This window comes from Dermochelys coriacea, chromosome 9 (genome assembly GCF_009764565.3).
Source record: "Dermochelys coriacea isolate rDerCor1 chromosome 9, rDerCor1.pri.v4, whole genome shotgun sequence".
Taxonomy (NCBI): domain Eukaryota; kingdom Metazoa; phylum Chordata; order Testudines; family Dermochelyidae; genus Dermochelys; species Dermochelys coriacea.
The window spans coordinates 35261911-35286361 of record NC_050076.1 but is presented as its reverse complement, the minus strand read 5'-3'; the positions used below and the strand labels follow the sequence as shown (position 1 = coordinate 35286361).

The 24451-nt window shown below is 39.9% G+C and overlaps 1 protein-coding gene across 6 annotated transcripts in view; it reads left to right on the top strand.

Moving 5' to 3' along the window:
• The first annotated feature begins 3737 nt into the window (after positions 1 to 3737).
• MFF (mitochondrial fission factor) overlaps positions 3738 to 24451 on the top strand; it is a 37653-nt gene continuing 16939 nt past the window's right edge. For 2 of the 6 annotated variants that reach the window (XM_043491809.1, XM_038415309.2), the window contains exons 1-5: positions 3738 to 3924; positions 7016 to 7181; positions 9749 to 9966; positions 11726 to 11898; positions 14486 to 14574. In XM_043491809.1, coding sequence (XP_043347744.1) covers positions 7144 to 7181; positions 9749 to 9966; positions 11726 to 11898; positions 14486 to 14574 — 518 coding nt within the window. In that variant the 5' untranslated portion in view covers positions 3738 to 3924; positions 7016 to 7143. The remainder of the gene's footprint in view (positions 3925 to 7015; positions 7182 to 9748; positions 9967 to 11725; positions 11899 to 14485; positions 14575 to 24451) is intronic. The other 4 variants (XM_038415313.2, XM_038415311.2, XM_038415310.1 and 1 more) reach the window with 4 other exon arrangements.

The following is a 24451-nucleotide window of genomic DNA, read 5'->3' as shown; positions in this document are numbered from 1 at the left end:
AGACCCCCTTGGGACTGCCACCTGATGTGCTGAGACTACCTCTGAGTCCGTTTTCCCCAGCAGCTTGGGACTTCAGCACCCTGTCTTGCTGAGCCAGACACACTAGCCCAGGGGCGGCCAACCTGAGCCTGAGAAGAAGCCAGAATTTACCAATGTACGTTGCCAAAGAGCCACACTAATATGTCAGCAGCCTCCCATCAGCTTCCCCCACTCCAACCTACAGTGCCTCCTGCCCACCGGCAGCCCCACCACTCAGTGCCTCCTGCTCCCTCCCCACGCCTCCTGCCCACCGCAATCAGCTGTTATGCGGTGCGTAGGAGGCTCTGGTGGGGAGGGGTGAGAGTGAGGGCATGGCAGGCTCAGGGGAAGGGGTACAGGGGGGCAGGGTCTGGGGCAGAGCAGGGGGTTGAACACTGAGCACTCCCCGACACATTGGAAAGTTAGCATCTATAGCTCCAGCCCTGGAGTCAGTGCCTATGCAAGCAGCCGCATATTAACTTATGAAGAGCTGCATGTGGCTCCGGAGCCACAGGTTGGCCACCCCTGCGCTAGCCTGCTACAAAGACAAACCCAGGTCTGAACCTCATCCCCCCATAAGCTGCAGACTTAACTGAAAACAGCTTAAGAAGTGCTCCTGTCTCTAGCATCAGGTTCCCAATGGGATCCAAACCCCAAATAAATCCGTTTTACTCTGTATAAAGCTTGTTCACCCTCTATAACACTGATAGAGAGATATGCATAGCTGTTTGCTCCCCCAGGAATTAATTTATAAGCAAAAAATGATTTTATTAAATATAAAAAGTAGGTTCCAAGTAAGAACAGACAGAACAAAGTAAATTACCAAGCAAAATAAAACATGCAAGTCTAAGCCTAATACAGTAGGAAACTGAATACAGATGAAATCTCATCCTCAGAGATGTTCCAATAAGCTTCTTTCACAGATTAGACTATTTTCTAGTCTGGGCCCAATCCTTTTCCCTGGTACAGTTCTTGTTAGCTCCAGCTCAGGTGATAGCTAGGGGATTTCTAATGACTGCAGCCCCCTTTGTTCTGTTCCTTCCCCTTATATATCTTTTGCACAAGGCGGGAATCCTTTGTCCCTCTCCGGGTTCCCACCCCTCCTTCTAAACGGAAAAGCACCAGGTTAAAGATGGATTCCAGTTCAGGTGACATGATCACATGTCACTGTAAGACTTCATTGCCCACTTGCCATCACATGCATATACAGGAAGACTTACAAATAAACAGAGCCATTTACAACCAATTGTCCTGGTAAATGGGAGCCATCAAGATTCCAAGCCACCATTAATGGCCCACACTTTGCATAACTACCGTAGGACCTCAGAGTTATATTTTATATTCCTAGTTTCAGATACAAGAATGATACATTCATATAAATAGGATGAATATATTCAGTAGATCATAACCTTTGCAAAGATATGTTACATGGCATATCTAGCATAAAACATATTCCAGTTATGTCATATTTACACACATAAGCATATTTCTATAAAGTGTTATGGGATGCAACATCACAGTCTTTCTAATGTTTGGTGTATCCCTGAATAAACTGGGTTTCAAGGCTAGAGAGTAAATGCACTAGCAGTCACATTTGATGTCCATCTTTAATTTTGTGCTTTGATACTATGGTGATGAATGCTATAGAAATGCTTATGACTGGAAGAAATACAATTTGAACAGAAATTCTCTTCTAATATTTATCAGTTAATAGATAAAACACAAAGTGTGAACTAAGTAACTGGACCTCTGCCAACCTCTTCTGATAAGGTCCAGAATCTGTTCCTCAGTCTCATCACTTCTATATGTTCAGCTGGAGCCCATCTCAACGTTGATGATGTTAGATCTTCATGTCTCCTCATACAATTTTACATCAATTCATCATAACATGAAGATATGAAAAGATGCTGAAAATGTTGTACATGAGCATTTTGCTAGTCGATGCAGCCCTTCTTGCTGCTAAGCATATCATGAGGATTGGCTTCAACTGGATTTCTATACAGTACTTATTAGTGGTGACAATGGTTGTAGTAATTAGTGCAGGGTACAGGTAAACGGTTTCTGTATATGAGTGTTCTACTTTTGAGACAAAATCATTATAATGTAACAATGCAATGTTTACACCTTTATGCTGTGGTATGTCCTCAAGTACTGGTGTAATACTGTACTGCAGAAACATTAAGACCCAACATCAGCAACTCATGAGGTTGCATCACAACAATCCACACAAATCAGTCTCGAGATGGGGCTGGTTCTAGGTTGACATGTACAAGTGGTGGAAAATGGTAGGGATTTGAATTAAATATGCAGTATCCTACTAAGAAGAAAAGACAATAACAGCAAATTTCAAGCTCCCCACTAATAAAAATATTGATATATCAATGTTATACTAATATTAGTTATGTATTGTCTAATAATAAACAGATACTTGTATATGGCTTACTGACTAAATTAATTTCCATCTTCCTATTGGGCTATAATTTTGAAATTCATTTTCTAAGGACTACTGGATACAGTCTGAAATTTGACCTTTTCATTAAAATCGTCATAGAGCATTCAGTTGTTTTTAATAAAATTTCAGGGGCTCTTTCTGGTATATAAGGAGGTATGAGGTCTGCAACATGGAGAAATTAAGACATCTGAGGTCATCATTTTATTTCATTATTTTAACTAAGAAAATTGGCAAAAGTATGTGAATGTGCTGCCAAAGTTGGTAGCTAAATCGGGCTAAAGAGTGGGCTGCCATCAGACAGCACCATTACTTTGGCTCTGATCATGCAATGCAAGCTACTAGATCCCCTACAGGTGTGGTGTCCCATTAATTTTGCATTGCAAGAACAAGACCTATGTGAGTAACATTAATACTGGATTACTGTTATATTAGCAGTAGTAATATTAACTAATATCAATATAGTCTTATTAACTTTGTTATATTACTGAAAAAATTATGTTGATATTTTGATAGGTATTTGTATTATGGTGGCAATATGATCGGGGCCCTGTTGCGCTAAGCCTTCTACATACACTCAGTAAGACTGTCCTTCTCCTAGAGAGCTCAGAATCTGAATAGACAGGACGGATGAAGGATAGGAAGGGAAACAGTTAGAGAAAGGTGCACTGACTGGCACAGCAGCTAAGCTAGAACTAGAACCTTAGGTTCCTGCATTCATGACTAGTACTCTATTCATTAGGCCATGCTGCTTCGTTGTTTTTACTAGCTGAAAAGCAATATCCTGGTATCAGACTGATGGAATTAATATTCTAGTACTCATAGGCGCTGGAACTATAGGTGTGGTGAGGGTGCAGGGGTGCCACAGCACGCCCTGGCTCGAAGTGGTTTCCATTATAGACAGGGTTCACAGTTTGGTTCAATGGCTCTCCGCAACCCCACTATAAAAATTGTTCTAGCACCCCTCCTAGTACTATTCTATTATTGATCTCTAAGAATGGGTTAATGTGTCCACATTGCTGGTGACAGTAAAATATAACTAGTGATAGACATTAAGGGCATTCACTCAGCATTATCACCTAACCCTACACCGTCAGTGCTACTGACCAGCACTGTATATGTAGCTAGGGGCCTGTGGCAGCAATTACAGCAGTAGCATCACAAAGGCACACAGCGCTCATGGTCTGTTTGACCGCAGTAAAGATGGCTTCCCCATAGCTCTCTCTCTTTCTCTCTCAGGTGAAGGGCCAAAGAATCACTTCCGCCCCTTCTTAGGTCACGTGATGTTACACAGCTCTCTGCTCAGTGGTGGCTACGGTGGTTCGATGTGGACAATTCAGTCCGCTTTTCCGTCTAAGCGGCCCGGGCTGCATTACGCTTTCTTATCACTGAGAGAGAGTCCTTGAGTGTCTGGAGCGCGAGCGGGGCCTGCCAGGCGGCTTCCCGCCGGCCTCTGGGTGAGTCGCTAACGCTGGGGCCTGCTCCGCCAGACCCCGGCAGCCAGGGTGGGAAGATCCCAACTGCGCCCCCCCCGCAGCAATATGCCCCCTACTCTGCCCCCCCAACTATGGGCTCCCCAGCCTTACCCCCGCCTGCTCTAGCCCCACCCAGCTGCAGCCCCCCGGCCTGCTCTAGCCCCTCCCCCCCGCCTTACCCCGGCCTGCTCTAGCCCCTCCCCGCTACCCCCCCGCCTTACCCCGGCCTGCTCTAGCCCCTCCTTGCTACCCCCCCGCCTGCTCTAGCCCCTCCCTGCTACCCCCCCCGCCTTACCCCGGCCTGCTCTAGCCCTTCCCCCCCCTCCGCAGCCGCCTTACTCCGGCCTGCTCTAGCCCTGTTATGCCCATCCCCCATGTGTTGCTCCATGGCCTGTTATAACCGCCCCCCCGCCCCGCTGAGTCCACTCACATTCACTGCATGTCCAGCTTTGCCCCCCCCCCATCATTTTCTTTATGTCCGCCCCATCTTCTCTGCCATTCTCACTTTCTCTCTGCACATCTACTATTTGTATATCCCCCAGCTGGCCCATTTTCTCTTTCTCGTTTCCCCCCCCCCCCACCCCGCGTTTCCATTTTCTCTGCCCACACTATTTTATTTTAATATATTCACTTAATAGGGGATGCTGCTTTCAGTAGCCCCCTCAGGGGTTGGATGCCCCTGACTTTACATTTTGAAAGACCCTAAACATTAAGGGTATATCTACATTGTGGGGCACCCTCTATCAACAAAATAATTTAAAATTACTTCTTAAATGGTTATGAGACTTGAGTGGTTAGGATTATGCAATACTCTAACCTACTGGGACTGTTTTTTCCCTCTCATTTATGCCCTTGTAAATCAGGACACATTCCGCAGAAAACAGTGCTGTGATACCAGTATTAGCTCAGACTCAAGTCCAGTGAATTTCCATTTTACTCTGTTTTAACTTTAGTAGTTATCACTTTGTCCACTGCATTATTTGAAGTGTTGCCTCTCAGTGACAGCCTGGATATTTCAAAGTAGCAGCTTATCAAACTGCAGCCTTTTTTTCTAACTTGTGCTAATTTTACAATACTCATATTTTTCTACTAGAAAAATAAAGATCTTTGCTTGTAAAGCTACTTCTTTGCCCCAATTGGGATCTTCGCTATGTATTGCAGCTTCAGAGCTGCTGCTGGTAGAGTGGCATTTGCTCTCTTGCATTCGTTAAATATTATACAAACCCAAAGCCTCACTAACATTTGTTCATTCCTTCCATGTACATGATGCGAAGAGGTGATGTGCATAAATAGGTCTGACACATGTACCATGATGAATGCATTTCATTTTTTATCCCTTGTGTGCAGATGACATGTAGCTCTGCATCCCCCTCCAATCACCCTGATAGTGCTTTGTTACATCATAGCTTCTAATTCTAAATGCTTCAGTGACTGATATGCTGACAGTTAATCAATCTTCTGTGTACCATAATACATCGTCTTAACTTTGCTTCCAAAACTGTCATGTCGTTTATGACAAACTATTTCTCTCCCTCTTCTCTCTTGTCTGTGTCTGGCAATTGCCATATCATGGTGTCCAAATTCATCCTTTGTTTAATTTTGTATACACAGATCCATATACGCTCCTTAATCACAAACTGCCGTTACAATGACAATCCCTTTTAGGAGATCCAGAATGGGATATGCATGCTACTTTCTGTCTCCAAGAAGTCAGTGTCGTATTGTATCCTTGATCTACTTGATTCATCTTCATCTCCAAACCCCATTCAAAATGGTCCTCCTTGGTTCCCATTTACACTCCTGTGTGCACTCTAAGATTGGCCTCCTCTGTCCCTTTTCCATGATTCTGCATAATTAATCATGTTTTTATTTGTGATGACTTATCTTTCTCAAACTTTCATTCCTCCCCCACTTTACAACCACTGAGTTCTGTAAATGTCACCTTAAAACTTCCTTTCCCCCAGTTGACTTTGAATACTGTTCAGCCACTCAGATTTTTCCAGTTAATAATGACAGTTCTGCTTTTCATTTACCGTAAAGGAGCTAAGAATTTTATTTTTCTACTTTGTGCTTTCAGTTTGAGCTCTCTTGATGGTAATGAACTTTTTGTTACTATTTTAAGATCTAATATGGCTTACAGAGTTGGTTTAAATATTGTCACTATTTTACATAGGAAACTGAGGCACAGATAGGTCAAAGGTCACAGTAAATCAGGAGTGGAATAGGCATCTACATCTTCTGACTTAAGCTTCAGCCCTGCAAACTGCACTGTACAGATGCACTACCACTGCGGTCACTAAGGCTGTCTACATTGCAGCAGAAAGCAAGCCCCCTAAACAGACTTGTGTTAGTGTGACTCACGCTAGCATGTTAAAAAATAACGGCGTGGACATTATACCACTGGTGGAGGCTCAGTTTAGCCACCTAAGCTCAAACCTGGGGCATGCAGCTATTTTTAGCATGCTAGCACAGGTTTGTCTACCTTGGCTGGGAGGCTCACTCTTAAGTGCAGTGTAGACATACCCTGTGATTTTGCACAGGTGCAGGAATCTGCCTACTATAAAGCAGATTGCAGAATCTCAGCCTTAGGTCTCTGTGCTAACTATTGTTTTTTCTAATATGGACTAACATCTTTTATAATGGACCTCCTCTTCTTCCCCCCCATAAACATACATCTCTAGTTTAATTAGTAAGTTTCAGTATTGTAAGGATTGAGCAGCTGAAATCTCACTGTTTTTCCCTTCTGCCATTTAGAAAATCAATGAATTCTCCAGAAATTACATGTCTGAATTCTAAGACGCATGTGAGCATACTGAAGTATTGGTTTCAGAGTAGCAGCCGTGTTAGTCTGTATTCGCAAAAAGAAAAGGAGTACTTGTGGCACCTTAGAGACTAACAAATTTATTAGAGCATAAGCTTTCGTGAGCTACAGCTCACTTCATCGGATGCATTTGTATTTGTAGATACTTGGCAATTATTGCCAGACTCGCATTATGAAACTGATACTTAGATTCTAAATATTTATGAAGTTGACTCTTCTAATGCTGTTCTTTCTTTCTTTATTTTTTTACAGCTGGAAAAGCAATTGTCATGCTGTCTTATGTACAAAAACAGATCCAAACTTTACTGTGTTGTAAAGTAAACTGTGCTGCAGTGTAGTGATATTTGATTACAAAATTATAGCTGTGCAAATATTTCAAAATGAACAAAAGAACAAGCAGTGAATCACCTCTAGGGAGGTTAGTAAAATTTTATAGAACTCATCTGGTACATGTAACACTTAATAGATCGTGGCCATTTAACAAGGCTGTTGCCATAGGATACTCTTGGTATTTTTAAGTTCTTGTTAAAATTAAATACTTTCATTTGCATAGGGACTCTCAGCTCAAAAGATCTTGAAGTGTGTTACTGCTTCCACTGCCTGAACTGTACATGACCTTTTGGATGTGGAAATCTCAGAAGGCACTATGTACTTTGGACACAATATATTAGGCTACTTTATTGTAGCAGGAAGGGTAAATCTGCTCTGTGAGACCAAAAGTGTGAGGTGGAGGGAGAGGCTAAAGTCTATGCATTTAAGTATGGCAGAGCTGCTTGATTTCAGAATAGCAGCCATGTTAGTCTGTATTCGCAAAAAGAAAAGGAGTACTTGTGGCACCTTAGAGACTAACAACTTGAGCAACTGGTGAGTGCCATTCAGTGAGCTATGGAGTCACTTCTGCTCCTAATTTTTGGGTCCTATCAGTTCCTTCTATTGGAGCCATACAACCTGCAGGAGTTAATACAGACAGCCTATAACTGTGCATGGTTCTCAGCCTCAATGAAGGAAAAGGAATGTAATTTTTTTTGCAAGCTTGCATAAAACAGGGCGTTTTTCCTTCCCTGATTGCTGGTGTGAGGTTTTAAATATAAATATATAAGACTGGCTATACTGGGTGAGACCAGTGGTCCAGCTAGCCCATTATCCTGTCTGCTGACCGTGGCCAATGCCAGATGCTACAAAGGGAATGAACAGAACAGGGCAATCATCAAGTGATCCATCCCTTGTCATCCAGTCCCAGTACCTGGCAGTGAGAGGGTTAGGGACACCAAGAGCATGGGATTGCATCCCTGACCATTTTGGCTAATAGCCACTGATGGACCTATCCTCCATGAACTTATCTAATTCTTTTATTGAATTCAGTTATAGTTTGGTCTTCACAACATCCCCTGGCCACGAGTTCCACAGGTTGACTATGGATTGTGTGAAGAAGTACTTTCTTTTGTTTTGTTTTAAATCCACTCCCTATTAATTTAATTGGGTGATCACTGGTCCTTGTGTTACGTGTTTTCAGGTTGGTGGGATTCCTTCTAATTGCCAGGGGTTTCATGTGTTGGGGAATCCCCATCACAACCCAGAGTATAAGGTGGATCTTACTTGTGGCACACTTACATTTGTTTCCACTTCATCATTTAATCTGGTGTCCTGTGTAATCAAACTAACTGTCTTTTTGAGTCACCCAAAATACAAATAACTGAAATTAATTTTTGGTAGGGTATAAATGGGACATCCAGAAGGGCATCTCTCCTATTAGTAAATATATCAATAACTTAGTTTCACTATAATTACAGATCAGCAATGGGCTGACTTCTCTATATGAGGCTTAATATGCAAATTAACCAAAGGTGCCCAAATGACTTACAGGTCTTAGAAGATACTTTATTTTGAGAAACTGTCTCTGTGTTTGGATTCCAGTACTTGATAGTTTTATGGAAATGCTCAGATATCCTTTTCCTTTCAGAAAGTTGTTAAATCGAGAATGTGATACAAGTGAGTAGTCTCATTTGGGCCACTAGGATCTGTACTATCCATATTGTAAAAAACTTCATTACCATTACAGTCTCATCACAGAGGCATGGTCAAGCAGACTGAATTCCCTTCTTGCCCCTAAAGGGGGCCGTCCATCTCAGGGTGGAAATAATGTACTCTGGTTTGGCAGTATGAGGAAACTCTTCCTGCTTCTGCCCATGGTGTATATGTTCTGCAGATGTAGGATTTCCATTTTCAGGAGCACTCAGATTGTGTATTGTAGATATATTTTTAGTCTGTCCAGATCATCAGATACATATTAGTAAAAAGTCTTTTAAGTTTACAAAATAGCTTGTCTTTAAACTAGAAGTACTGAATAAATCAAATGGGAATGTTGTAGGAATGCTGAATTTCTCAAACTGATTTGACAGCTTATTGGTGAGAAACTTCCTTCTTGGTGAAACTGGGTTCTGTGTAAGTGAATCTGTCCCCCTGCCAACTCAGGGCTGTTTTGCGAGGCTACTGTGCAACCCATCCCTTTCCTTTATCCACCACCCAGCAGCCTGCAGTCACTATCCCATTCTATAGGCTGAAATAGTAGCCACAGCCCCTGTGTTTCCATTGCCTGGGATACTGATGTTGCACAAACACATCTGTGCCCCTGACTTCTTAACCAATGTATGGAAACCTTATCAATGTTGTGTAAGGAATTGCAGGCAGCCCTGTGTCGCCATTGAGCCAACAGACCACCTGCACAGCCTCAGTGTGGGATTTGGATAACATACGGAGAATTGCTGTAGTCCTTTGCAGCTGGAAATTTTGCTCTTTAAATTTACATTGGAGTTAGTCTCACTAAATACTGTGTGTGCTCAGTCAAGGGGATTTGACATTTGCCCAGTTATTGGAGAAATTTATCCACTTAACTCTACTGTGTTCTTTCATCGAGAAAGAAACCCACCTAATTTTTAGTTTTGCTGTCAGTTAATAATTCATGGCTTTTTGGTTTTCTTTCATCAGAATGAATGGGGCAGTGTTCCCATCTCCAGCTGCTGAGATGGCAGAAATTAATCGAATTCAGTATGAAATTGAGTACACTGAAGGGATCAGCCAGCGAATGAGGGTACCAGAAAAATTAAAGGTAGCTCCACCAACTGCTGAACTTGAGCAGGGCATCCAAGAAGGACTTCCAAATGCCAGTGTAACTATGCAGGTTCCAGAGAGGATTGTAGTGGCAGGTATGTGTACATTGTAGGGTAAAAATAGCAGCTAAAGCATTATCCTGATTTGCTCTCTGTCCAATATAGCTTGTTTTGCGGGATTAAAAAATAATTTAGTGATGTTTTGGGAAAAAAATATTATTCAAAAACAAAGACTTGTGAAATGTATCCCAATCCTCCAAATAGGAGCTGCTGATCAATTATGACCTCTATAGTTTCTTAAAATATGAAAAATGCTTTATTGACCAGAGACATTGGGATAATTTTTAAGGCAACATGTTGACATGCACGGTTTCATAATTTTGATGTGCTATGTCTGAATGTATATTGACAATAAGATGAAATAATTATGTGCACCAATCTCTTACTGTGTCTTTAATGTCTGAATTATGAGTACTACAAATGGACTGCAGCAAAATTTACTTTGTACTCAGAGACTTTAAGACCAGAAGAGACCATCATGATCATCTAGTCTGACCTCCTACACATTGCAGGCCACAGAATTTCACCCACCCGTACCTACTGCCTGACTTCTGACTCTTAATAAAATAGGAATAAGCTACCGTAGCTGCAGCATATTCTAAAAATATACTTTGTCTGACCCATTAGATATCATTCAAAATTATTCTGATTTAATAGGAGCATCGACATCATATTGATGATGTCTCTGCTACTGAGTTGGCTCTACAGATAATAATCTGCATTTGATCATACGATTATGAAAAGCTTAAGAACATCTATAGTTCTTACATCTTTTCAAAGCTTGTCCTTATGGCTAGTATGCATTTGTCCCACAGTTTGAAATACTCAGACATTCGAACTTCTATTCATCTTTATATCTGAACAAAGAGAGCTGTGGTAAGACCTAATTCTGCAGGTTAGAGAGTGCTCTCAGCGAATCAGGTGCTTCCAGGATCATGAATTATGTGCAGAGAATACTGCACAGGTAAGAGTGAACAAAAGCTATAAGTGTGTCAAAGGGCTATAACCGTGACTTGTAATAAGCAAAAACCATGACATGTAGCTTCTAATAAGCAAAAACCATGTGAGAGATAAAAAGAAAAGGAGTACTTGAGAGATAGGTGGTCTTAATCATATTCTCTAAGGTTAGGTGTTGTGTATATGATGGCTATCTTAAATCCCCCTCCCCCCAATTTTAACGAGAAATTTTTTATCAAATGTCCCTCCTGCATTTGTGTCTTTATATATAATTTACGAAGGCAACAAATGAAAACCTTTCAGATGTTTGGGGTTTTTTAAACAACTGTCTAAAAATTGAGTTGTATGAACAGGTTATTTGGATGGTGAGATTGTGGTCAAGTCACTCAATAATTATCATCACGCTGCACATTGAAAGGTAACTTTGAAGTTATGTTCCTCAGGTGTTGTGGAATGTGTGGCCACATTCATCATGGTCGACAGGAATATATCTCAGTGGGGATACAGAGGCAAATAATAGCTAGTCTAGAAGAAACAGGTTGTGATAAGGATTTTTTGAAGCACAGAAATATAGTTAAGGGAAATACTTTTTAAAAATCTCAATATATTCTTAACTGCGAGACTACTAGCAGCTTTCTTTCATAATTGTTTGGTTTTCTGAGTTGATTATATTTTGATGTTATATTTCCTTAGTTCCTATGGCATAAATTTTCTTGCAAACGTTTGGTCTATTCGTGGAAGTGTGAGGGATGTGTTTGTCTTGAACTTTTTTACTAACTTTTCACCTTAATGTGTTTACTTGATATTGATTAAAGTAATCTCAACTATGTTGTTGCAGGTAATAGTGAAGACATTCCATTTTCCAGACCATCAGATCTGGACCTTATTCAGTCTGCTCCATTCAAACCTCTGTCATTGAAAACTCCTCCCCGGGTTATCTCACTTAGCGAGCGACCACTAGATTTTCTGGATCTAGAAAGACCCCCACCGCAGACACCTCAGAGTGAAGAGGCTAGTATTTTATTTTATTTTTAACTTTTTCTTAGTTGTGAAAGTTTACTGAAGAAGAAAAATGGGATGGTGAATGATCCCTACATTGTGATCTAGATCAATTTATTACCGAAAAATGGGTAGATATAAAAATATTTTACAAAGTAATGTGTGCACGTACTAGTAATAAGATAACCCTCTAACCATATGTCAGTTAAAATGAATATAGAACCTAAATACCATCATTAGAACTGGTTTAAAAATAAAAGATCAAAATGCCTTTTTTGACTAAAGAAATTTACACAAGAAAATCCTGTTTTCACTGACATTTTTCAGGTTATCAGAAACTGAAAACCTAAATATTCAGTGAAAGCAAAAAAAAATTCTTAATTATTTGTGGGAAATAAAATATATTTCCTAACCAGCTCTCTGATAGGCAAGTGTCTATTTTATAGCCCTGGCTGTAAGTATTTTCATTTTATTCCCTATTTTCCAGATGCATATGCTGTAACTTGGCCATATTTAAATTGCACCAGGAAAAATCTTGGTGTCCAGGTCAATGCAGATTTTTATGTCAAAATGTGTTGAAACACATCACTAGGTTCTAAATTAAGTCTGAGACTCAGGAAACTAAGTGTCCTTAGAGCCAGTTAAATTAAAATATTTGCTAAATGCATAGGAGAGTCAAAAAGGCCGATGACATAAGGTTGTTTAAATCATCACTTTGAATACCTCAATTCCAGTCACTTCATCTCAAATAGAACATGGCAGAAATTGAAAGGGTTCAGCAAAGGACAGTCAGAGTGATTAGAGACATGCAAAACTTCAATAATATGAGTGATTAAAAAGGAACTGGGGCTTTGTTTTATATCAGGTAAATAAGAGATGATGTGATAAAGGTATAAAATAATGCAGTTTAGACAGGGTAAATGTGGAGCTCCTATTTACCCTTTCTTTATAATACTAGCATAAGGGGACAGCACACGAAACTGAAAGACAATTAATTTAATTTAAAACTGATAAAACGGGATTCTTTTTTACGCAGTATATAATTAATCAATGTAACTATTGCTACAGGATATTATTGAGAGCAAGAGAATAGCGGGATTAAAAAAGTGTCAGACTTGTATGAAAACCAGTATCCGTTGTTGATATAATCAATATTAAGCAAAATGTTGTTAATTAAGCTGTAAAAATGTGTTTCAGGAAACTAGACAGCACTGGCTTAGGGATGGCTAAGATGACCTAATAGATATGTTCTGTCTCCAATTTTCTAAGCAGCCAAACATTTATTAAACTGCATATGTAAAACACAGAATTACTGTTTATTGTTTCAGACTTAGTGGGCTTCTATTGTCCTTTCTAACAGTAATTGTGTGAATGGCTAATAGAAGCAGTAATGGGCATAAGGGATTGCCTCCTCGTTCATCTAAAATTCCAATACCTCCCACAACACACCTTTTAAGATCCATGGGTCCTACACATGCCTATCACAACATGTGGCGTACCCCTTCCAGTGTACTAAATGCCCCAATAACAACTATGTGGGTGAAACCAGATAATTGCTACACTCTCAAATGAATTGTCACAGAAAAATAAAACAAAAACACCATATCATCCATGGGTGAAAAAAGTACCAGATCTGCATGTTTCACAAAACAATCACTCCATATCTGACCTCTCAGTCCTCATCTTCAAAGAAAGCCTTCACAACACCTTCAAAAGACGAGCCTGAGAGCTTAAATTCATAACTTCACTAGACACTGAAAATCATAGTTTTAAGAGAGATGCTGGATTAATGGTTTATTACAACAATGTGTAATCCACTATCCCTCCAACCTCTCCCCCTTCCCCTTTTTTTCTGGTGTCCTATGACTGCAGGGGTGTTAACAGGCCACTTGATCTTGAAGAGTCCCTGGGAACAGTGTTTCTAAACCTGTTTGATACCAGGGACCAGCTTGCTGTTTTCCTAATCTGTGTCAGGGAGATCTCAGAGACCAGTGCAGGTCCATTGACCAATCATTGAGAAACACTACCTTCCAATATATGTTAATTACTTATGCTAAACAATCTGTTCCACCTTGTATTTATCTGTGACACTGAGTGCCTTTCCCTGACCTGAAGAAGAGCTCTGTGTAGCTCGAAAATTTATCTGTTTCACCCACAGAAGTTGGAGATGGTGGTGATGTAATATCTTTTATCGGACCAACTTCTGGTGGGGAGAGAGACAAGCTTTCGAGATTACAGAGAACTCTTTTTCAGGTCTATTTGAAAGCTTGTCTCGCTCACCAGCAGAAGTTGGTCTGATAAAAGATATTACATCACCCACTTTGTCTATCTAAAATTCCATTTATTCATGTGTCTTGGACAGCACCAAGTAATTTGGGATAAACTGTATTAGAAACTCAATTCCATATACTGTAAATGGGGCCAGATTCTGCCATCAGGTGCACTTCTGTACTCACTTTGATATCAACGAGAGCCATGAATGTGTATCTGAGAGCAGATTTGGTCAACAGCCTTTAGCGCAGTACTTGTGGGACATTCCTGAAAAACGCTCTCTCTTCCTCTCTTTGTCTCCCTCTTCCACTTCTTCTTGTTTTTTCAGGTTCGTTCAGTGGGAAGATTGAAGAGAGAACGTTCTATGAGTGAAAATGCTGTTCGTCATAATGGTCAATTGGTCAGAAACGATTCCATGTGAGTAGAGATCTGGGATGCAGTGACTTAAGGACAACTTGATTAGTATTTTGTTCTCTCTTTCCTCCCATCTCCTTTTCCTTTTGATGTTTGGTGTACTCATTTCAAACACTGTTAAGTAACACAAGTTTGAACATTATAGAACTTCAGTATGTTTCCTGAATAATCAACTTTTTAACCCTGTTTTTTGTGCTTTTGGCTGACTTCATTTACAATAAAATCTCCCTGTTCTCTTTTGGAGTTTAGGATCTTTTTTCAGTTGTGATTTTGCTGTTTTGTTATTTTGTTTTGTTTTTTTTTGCCATGAGCTGCAGATCACAACTTTAGCTCAACTGCTTTTTCATGTGACTTCTAGTTGTCTGCCTGTAACTTGAAAGAGATTATCAGATCATGATTTTATGTGCAATACTTTCTCCCAAGTTTCAGGTTATTCTTCCAAAAAATTGAGTTCTACTTTGTGTTAAAGATGTCCCCACCTTTTTGTGTGGTCCCTTGAATAAGAGCAAAGAAATTGGTGCACCCTCATAATTACATAAGTAATTTTCTCTAATGTCATAAATTATATTTTTATTTGAAATCTGTCAATATATCTTCATGTTGAGAAGCCGGCGAGTGGCAGACACCCCTTTTTATTGGGTGTGGGTGGATGTGGAAATGTAATCATATACATCTCGTCCCCTTTTGATGAAATTTAATAGAACATTTAAATAGTTAAATTTTTAGTATATTTCAGTTACCTTTTTTCACTATGGTTTAAAAACACAAGAGGCTGGCTGTCTTTTTAATCATTGCAATTGTGCCTTGTATTCCTTCTACTACTGTCGGAAAATGCCACCCCTGTGTTTTAAGTAGAATTAGGAATGTGTTTGCTGGATCTAAACAAATGTGACTTGGATAATAAGCCTATATATTGTATGAAATATGTGCTAGTTCTTCATACTATTCAGCTGTAAGGATCACAGTTTCCATGGTATAGTGAATTATTGACAGAAGCTCACTTGAGTCATTGTAGGCTTTTATTCTTGCCCTTGGATGGGTCCGATTCGCTTTCCTCCACAAACAGGAGAAGAGTCCATGCTTTGCAGCTTAAATTCAAGTTACATTAAACCCTTTAATTAAAAAGACAGTCCTGTCAAAAAATATTTTGCCTCTTATAGGATGTTTAACCCTTGCTTATCTTGTCCTCTTGGTCTATCTTTACATGCTGGCTTGACTGACAGCCAAGTATCATTGTGCACTGTCCACTATGGTGTCTCAATAAAGGCTCCATCTAACCTGGAGATTAATCTGCAGAATCCATTGTAAATACAGTTTGTATAACTAGTGCAGATGGAACACAACCATTTAAAAAATATTCTCTAGACTAGAACGTAGTGACAGAAGCATAGCCTGGAACACTGTATTTTTAAATCTTATTCCCCATCACTCTGGCCAGACAAACTGTTTATACCATGTTTAAACTAGTCTTGCTAACGTGGTGTAATTCCTAGCATAACTAACTAGGGCATAAGATGATTCTCATGCACTTCTAGGGACTATTTTTAAAACGGGGAAGGGGAGAGTTAAAGATTTTTCTTTTCTGCTTTTTAAAGCTTTCTGGGAGCATGTTGTACCTCAAATAGCCATAATACTATACAGATTTTCAAAGGAATTTAAGAGGAATTAAGCACCCATATCCCACTGAAAGTCAATGAGAGTTGAGTACCTAACTTTTAGGCTCCTTTGCAAATTGCAGCTTGGGCTTTTCCTCCAAAATATCACATAAACAAATGACTTTGCAGAGTTATTGTGCACTCAGACCCTACAGTGATAAAAACGTAGAGAGATTTTGTCTTTAAAATACATTAAATACCTGACTCTCAACAGCTATAGTATTTTGGAATAAAGATGGGCTGATGGGTTGTGTGACGTTCCAGTATGTGTGCTGTGAGAGTGACAGAAATAAAAACATTCTTAGAAGAGCCACCCCAGATTTGAGGGAAGGAGTTGGCACTGCTCCTAATTTTGTGTGTGTGTGTGTGTGTGTGTGTGTGTGGGGTGAGGGGAGTGAAGTTGACAGACGTTGCGGAATGCTTTGTCATTTAACTCCTTGTTACCCTATTGCATGCAGTGGCTGTCATTAGAATTTGTAGTTGGATGGGGGTGGAACAGTGACAGTAATACTTAGATTCTCAAATGTTGTAAGGACCAGTTGACATGGTAATGACTAGGCACTTGTTGGTACAATAACTAACTGTTGAGCAGTAATGATGGTTCTCTAAATTACCTTCCATTTATTTACTAGGACGCTTATTTAAGAGAATCACAATTATTATTCAAGGTGGCACAGATCAGATACTGTCTCAAGAAATAAGATGCTATGGTTCCAGTCACCCTTCTCGACTAAGGACTACACATAAGCTTAATTGTTACTTTTGATTTTCATGTACTGTAATTATTTTTAATTATGAAGCTCTCTGCACTACTAATCTTATAATCAGAGTGTCTGTAATTCAATGCATACTACTTGAAATAGCTCTTAGTATGCTGAGGGCCTGACTTCTACCTGTAATTCTGTTGCAGGATTTCTCAAACTTTATATCTCATTCTTTCTGTAAGGTACTGGGTTAAAGAAATGCTTGGGCTTACATCTGTGGAAATTCTCTCTTAATTTAAGCGGAGACAGAAGTTAAGAGGGGAGAATCTCCACTCAGAACATAGTTGCAAAGCAAAAAACAGAAGAGTATGTTCAACGTATGGACATTGCTTGGCCATTTCTGCTTAGTTGGGGAAACAGAGCTTTATGTTGGTTATTACCAACTGATATTGAATCCAAGGATTGATTACTTTTTATTCTAAAACAAGTGGTCCAGCAAGAATATGTGGCAGAGGAGAGTATTTAATTTTTTCTAAAAAGAAAAGGAGTACTTGTGGCACCTTAGAGACTAACAAATTTATTAGAGCATAAGCTTTCGTGAGCTACAGCTCACTTCATCGGATGCATTTGGTGGAAAAAACAGAGGGGAGATTTATATACACACACACAGAGAACATGAAACAATGGGTTTATCATACACACTGTAAGGAGAGTGATCACTTAAGATAAGCCATCACCAACAGCAGGGGGGGAAGGAGGAAAACCTTTCATGGTGACAAGCAGGTAGGCTAATTCCAGCAGTTAACAAGAATATCAGAGGAACAGTGGGGGGTGGGGTGGGAGGGAGAAATACCATGGGGAAATAGTTTTACTTTGTGTAATGACTCATCCATTCCCAGTCTCTATTCAAGCCTAAGTTAATTGTATCCAGTTTGCAAATTAATTCCAATTCAGCAGTCTCTCGTTGGAGTCTGTTTTTGAAGTTTTTTTGTTGAAGGATAGCCACTCTTAGGTCTGTGATCGAGTGGCCAGAGAGATTGAAGTGTTCTCCAACTGGTTTTTGAATGTTATAATTCTTGACGTCTGATTTGTGTCCATTCATTCTTTTACGTAGAGACTGTCCAGTTTGGCCAATGTACATGGCAGAGGGGCATTGCTGGCACATGATGGCATATATCACATTGGTAGATGCGCAGGTGAACGAGCCTCTGATAGTGTGGCTGATGTGATTAGGCCCTATGATGGTATCCCCTGAATAGATATGTGGACAGAGTTGGCAACGGGCTTTGTTGCAAGGATAGGTTCCTGGGTTAGTGGTTCTGTTGTGTGGTGTGTGGTTGCTGGTGAGTATTTGCTTCAGATTGGGGGGCTGTCTGTAAGCAAGGACTGGTCTGTCTCCCAAGATCTGAGAGAGCGATGGCTCGTCCTTCAGGATAGGTTGTAGATCCTTGATGATGCGTTGGAGGGGTTTTAGTTGGGGGCTGAAGGTGATGGCTAGTGGCGTTCTGTTGTTTTCTTTGTTGGGCCTGTCCTGTAGTAGGTGACTTCTGGGTACTCTTCTGGCTCTGTCAATCTGTTTCTTCACTTCAGCAGGTGGGTACTGTAGTTGTAGGAATGCATGATAGAGATCTTGTAGGTGTTTGTCTCTGTCTGAGGGGTTGGAGCAAATGCGGTTATATCGTAGCGCTTGGCTGTAGACAATGGATCGAGTGGTATGATCTGGATGAAAGCTAGAGGCATGTAGGTAGGAATAGCGGTCAGTAGGTTTCCGATATAGGGTGGTGTTTATGTGACCATCGCTTATTAGCACCGTAGTGTCCAGGAAGTGGATCTCTTGTGTGGACTGGTCCAGGCTGAGGTTGATGGTGGGATGGAAATTGTTGAAATCATGGTGGAATTCCTCAAGAGCTTCTTTTCCATGGGTCCAGATGATGAAGATGTCATCAATGTAGCGCAAGTAGAGTAGGGGCATTAGGGAACGAGAGCTGAGGAAGCGTTGTTCTAAGTCAGCCATAAAAATGTTGGCATACTGTGGGGCCATGCGGGTACCCATCGCAGTGCCGCTGATTTGAAGGTATACATTGTCACCAAATGTGAAATAGTTATGGGTCAGGACAAAGTCACAAAGTTCTGCCACCAGGTTAGCCGTGACAGTATCGAGTATACTGTTCCTGACGGCTTGTAGTCCATCTTTGTGTGGAATGTTGGTGTAGAGGGCTTCTACATCCATAGTGGCTAGGATGGTGTTTTTAGGAAGATCACCAATGGACTGTAGTTTCCTCAGGAAATCGGTGGTGTCTCGAAGATAGCTGGGAGTGCTGGTAACGAAGGGCCTGAGGAGGGAGTCTACATAGCCAGACAATCCTGCTGTCAGGGTGCCAATACCTGAGATGATGGGGCGTCCAGGATTTCCAGGTTTATGGATCTTGGGTAGCAGATAGAATACCCCAGTTTCTTGTTAACTGCTGGAATTAGCCTACCTTGCTTGTCACCATGAAAGGTTTTCTTCCTTTCCCCCCCTGCTGCTGGTGATGGCTTATCTAAGTGATCACTCTCTTTACAGTGTGTATGATAAACTCATTGTTTCATGTTCTCTGTGTGTGTGTATATAAATCTCTCCTCTGTTTTTTCCACCAAATGCATCCGATGAAGTGAGCTGTAGCTCACGAAAGCTTATGCTCTAATAAATTTGTTGGTCTCTAAGGTGCCACAAGTACTCCTTTTCTTTTTGCGAATACAGACTAACACGACTGCTACTCTGAAACCTACATTAGTTAGAGTAACTAATGACAAGTGAGACACTGAAATGTAGGAGCACCTTGTATGTAATTCCTTTGGCAGAGCTGTACATCAAATGTTTACTCCATAGACCACTTCTCCATACTCTCTTCTTGACTTTGTGTATAGAATATTTTAGGGTACATCTACACTGATATAAAAGACCCACAGCACAGAGTCCCAGAGTCTAAGCTCAAGCCCACGCCAGAATGTCTACACAGCAATTTTTAGCCTCGTAGCCCGAGCCCAAGTCAGCTGACCCAGGCCAGTCACGAGTGTTCAATTGCTGTGTAGAAGTACCTTCAGAGACTGAACAAATGAATGTTATAGCTGTATGCTCTTAAATCCTGAGGGAAGATCATAGAAGGGGAATTAACTCCATTCAGTTTTCCTTAACTCCTTCTGTTTTCACACAAATTCATTTTCTGCCCTTGAAACTTCAAACTGTTTCTGCATAATAATTCCCAAGGTTTGTCAGAACCAAAATAGAAGGATTTTCCTTACACTGATTATCTAGTTTAGAGGGATATATAAGTTAACAAATTGCCTTTGTGGAGAAAACTTTCTTAATAAGAATTGTCTCTTCCTGCCTGTGTAGTTTGAATCCTATCCAAAAGCAAATAAATTTCATGATTTGAATAATCTCCGAGACTGTCCTTGCAAGCAGTCTATAAAACAATCCTTTCTTGTAGTAGTTTGGGGCTCACTGAACTGGATGTAGTACAGTGGACTAGTGATTAGATCAAGAACTAGGAGTTGTGTAGCTCTGGATTCTATTCTCAGCTCTGACTTTAGCTTGCTCTGTGATATTGTGAAAGTCATTTTATCTCTCTGGTCCTCAGTTTTCCTCCTTTAAATTGAGTGATAATATTTACCCACTTTGTAAAGCCCATTGATGTTCTCAGGGACAATTCAGAATAATTTGATGGTATATAAATTGAAGCAGCTAGTTCTTGTTGTATTACCTTCAATTTATTCAGTACAGCTGTTAATGCAAAATGTCTACTAGAAGTACAAATATATGTTTCTATTCAGTGGTTCCCTTGAAATTTTACAAAAGCTTTTGTATATAGATAACATTACTGTGGTATTTAGTATTATAGATCGGGAGGGGGAGTGTGAAGGGGGCAGCATTCTATAGTTTGAAGTATGTCCACCTCCATATTTGTTATCATAAGAATAGCCGTACTGAGTCAGACCAAAGGTCCATCTAGCCCAGTATCCTGTCCTCTGACACTGGCCATTGATGGACCTATCCTCCATGAATTTATCTTGTTCTGTTTTGAACCCTGTTATGGTCTAGGCCTTCACATCCTCTGGCAAGGAGTTCCACAGGTTGACTGTGTGTTGTGCGAACAAATACTTCCTTTTATTTGTGTTAAACCTGCTGCCTGTTAATTTCACCCCTAGTTCTTGTGTTATAAGAAGTAATAAACACCACTTCCTTATCTACTTTCTCTACACCAGTTATGATTTTATAGACCTCAATCATATCTTCCATTAGCTGTCTTTTCTTTTCCAAGCTGAAAAGTCCCAGTTTTATTAATCTCTCCTTGTACGGAAGCCGCTCCATACCCCTAATAATTTTTTTGCCCTGTTCTGAACCTTTTCCAATTCCAATATATCTTTTTTTGAGCTGGGGCGACCACCTCTGCACACAGTATTCAAGATGTGGGCGTACCATGGATTTATGTAGAGGAAATATGATATTTTCTGTCCTATTTTCTATCCCTTTCTTAATTATTCCCAGCATTCTGTTCGCTTTTTTGACTGCTGCTGCACATCGAGTGGAGGTTTTCAGGGAACTATCCATAATGACTCCAAGATCTTGAATGATAACAGCTAATTTAGACCCCATCATTTTATATGTATAGTTGGGATTATGCTTTGCAATGTGCATTACTTTGCATTTATCAACATTAAATTTCATCTGCCATTTTGTTGCCCAGCACCCAGTTTTTAGAGATCCTTTTCCGGCTCTTCATAGTCTGCTTGGGTCTTAACTATCTTTAGTAATTTTGTATCATTTGTAAATTTTGCCACCTCACTGTTTACCCCTTTTTCCAGATCATTTATGAATATGTTGAATAGGACTGGTCCCAAAACAGACTCCTGGGGACACCACTATTTACCTCTCTCCATTCTGAAAACTGACCATTTATACATACCCTTTGTTTCCTATATTCTAACCAGTTACCAATCCATGAGAGCACCTTCCCTCTTATGATGGCAGCTTACTTTGCATAAGAGCCTTTGGTAAGGGACCTTGTCTAAGGTATTTTGAAAATCTAAGTACACTATATCCACTGGTTCCCCTTGGTCCACATGCTTGTTGAACCCCTCAAAGAATTCTAGTAGATTGGTGAAGCATGATTTCCCTTTACTAAATCTATGGTGACTCTTCCTCAACAAATTATGTTCATCTATATGTCTGACAATAATGTTCTTTATTATAGTTTTAACCAGTTTGCCCAGTACTGAAGTCGGCTTACAGGCCTGTAATTGCTGGGATCACCTCTAGAGCCCTTTTTAAAAATTGGTGTCACATTAGCTATCCTCTAGTCATCTAGTACAGAAGCTGATTTAAATGATAGGTTACAGACTACAATTAAAAGAAAAGGAGTGGCACCTTAGAGACTAACAAATTTATTTGAGCATAAGCTTTCTGAGCTACAGCTCACTTCATCGGATGCATTCAGTGGAAAATACAGTGGGGAGATTTATATACGTAGAGAACCTGAAACAATGGGTGTTACCATATACACTGTAACCAGAGTGATCACTTAAGGTGAGCTATTGCAGACTAACATGGCTGCTACTCTGAGACTACAGTTAGTAGTTCTGCAATTTCACATTTGAGTTCCTTCAGAACTCTTGGGTGAATGTCATCTGGTCCTGGTGACTTATTGCTGTTTAATTTATCAATTTGTTCCTAAACTTCCTCTAGTGATACCCCAGTCTGGGTCAGTTCCTCAGATCTGTCACCTAAAAAGAATGTCTCAAGTTTGGGAACCTCCCTCGTATCCTCAGCCATGAAGAACAATGCAAAGCATTCATTTAGTTTCTCCACAATGGCCTTATCGTCCTTGAGTGCTCCTTTAGCACCTTGATCATCTAGTGGCCCCACTGGTTGGTTGGTTGGTGTTTTTGAGTGCATCAGAAGCAGGAAGACTGCTAAACAACCAATGGGGCCACTGGACGATCAAAGTGCTAAAAACACCAAAGTGGCCCAACATTGTAGCATTTAATTTAAAAAAAAAAAAATTGCTGTTACTTTTTGAGTCTTTGGCTAACCGTTCCTCAAATTCTTTTTTGGTTGTCCTAATTGTATTTTTACACTTCATTTGTCACTTCATTTATGCTCCTTTCTATTTTCCTCACTAGGATTTAACTTCCAGTTTTTAAAGGATACCTTTTTGCCTCTCACTGCTTCTTTTACTTTGTTGTTTATCCATGGTGGCTCTTTTTTGGTTCTCTTACTATGTTTTTTCATTTGGGATATACATTTAAGTTGAGCCTCTATTATGGTGTCTTTAAAAAGTTTCCTCACAGCTTGCAGAGATTTCACTTTTGGCCCTGTACCCTTAATTTCTGTTTGTTTAATCTCCTCATTTTTGTGTAGTTCCCCTTTTTGAAATTGAATGCTACAGTGTTGGGCCACTGTGATGTTTTTCCTTCCACATTTCCAAGCTATCATCCATTGTTGATGCTGGCTCTTATACAGTTTCTAATTTCTTCCATTCACTATTCTGCATTTTTAGTCATTAAAATGCATTGATACAGAAGCCAAATATTTTACTTAGTTTTTCATCTACCATCAATATGATTACAAAATTATTGCATCTTGAGAATTTGGAGGGACTTTTGTTCCCCCTGCTGATTCCACCAGTCTACTAAATCATGTTCCTTCATTAGGGTCAAGGGGAATGAGGATTAATAAGGAAGTATCCTTTACCTTGATATCCTTCCCGTCTCCCCCAACCCTGCCAATTCAAACTGGAAAATGGTATCCAAAGAATTCACTTGAGGGGCAATATCTTCTTGCCTGCCCCTGTTCCCTGCCTCTTGAAGTTTATCCAATGGATATTTACAGGGTGGATTTGATTTAAATCATGATTTAAATCACTAGTCAGGAAAACTTGATTTAATCATGGATTTCTACAAAGAAGTGCATTCTTGTTCGTTGTTATAACCTTAATACATATTCTTCACAACTCAGAGATAGATGTAAGTTTCATTTTAGAAGGTTCACACTATACATTTTTAAAGCGATTTATTTTGAAAACTTTTCAGATTAGTTTTACAGCTATATCAGAAGAAAATGAATGATTGTTTGGTTATTTTATTTACCAAAGGTAATTGAAGCAGATATTTATGAAGTCACTGAGAGGTGAACTATCTCCAGTTCAACAGGTTAATCATTAATATGTGGAGGATTTTCTTGCCATGCTGTATTAGGAGGAGAACATCACCAGACAGACATTTTAAATTGTTTTATTTAATTAAAACAACAACGTTATGTATTCTGGATTTTTTTGTTCAACAGCAAACGTATACTATTTTAACAAAACAAGCATCTGAATTTATTAATTTAGTTAAACGTTCAAGTTTTTTAAAATCCGATTTGTTTTATGTCAGCCAGGTCAACATGAGAAACTTAAAATATTGGCTTCTGCAGCTAATTCAGTCAGCTTCACCTTCATTTTCCTGTTTGTTCATCATCTGGAAAAGAAAAACAAGCTT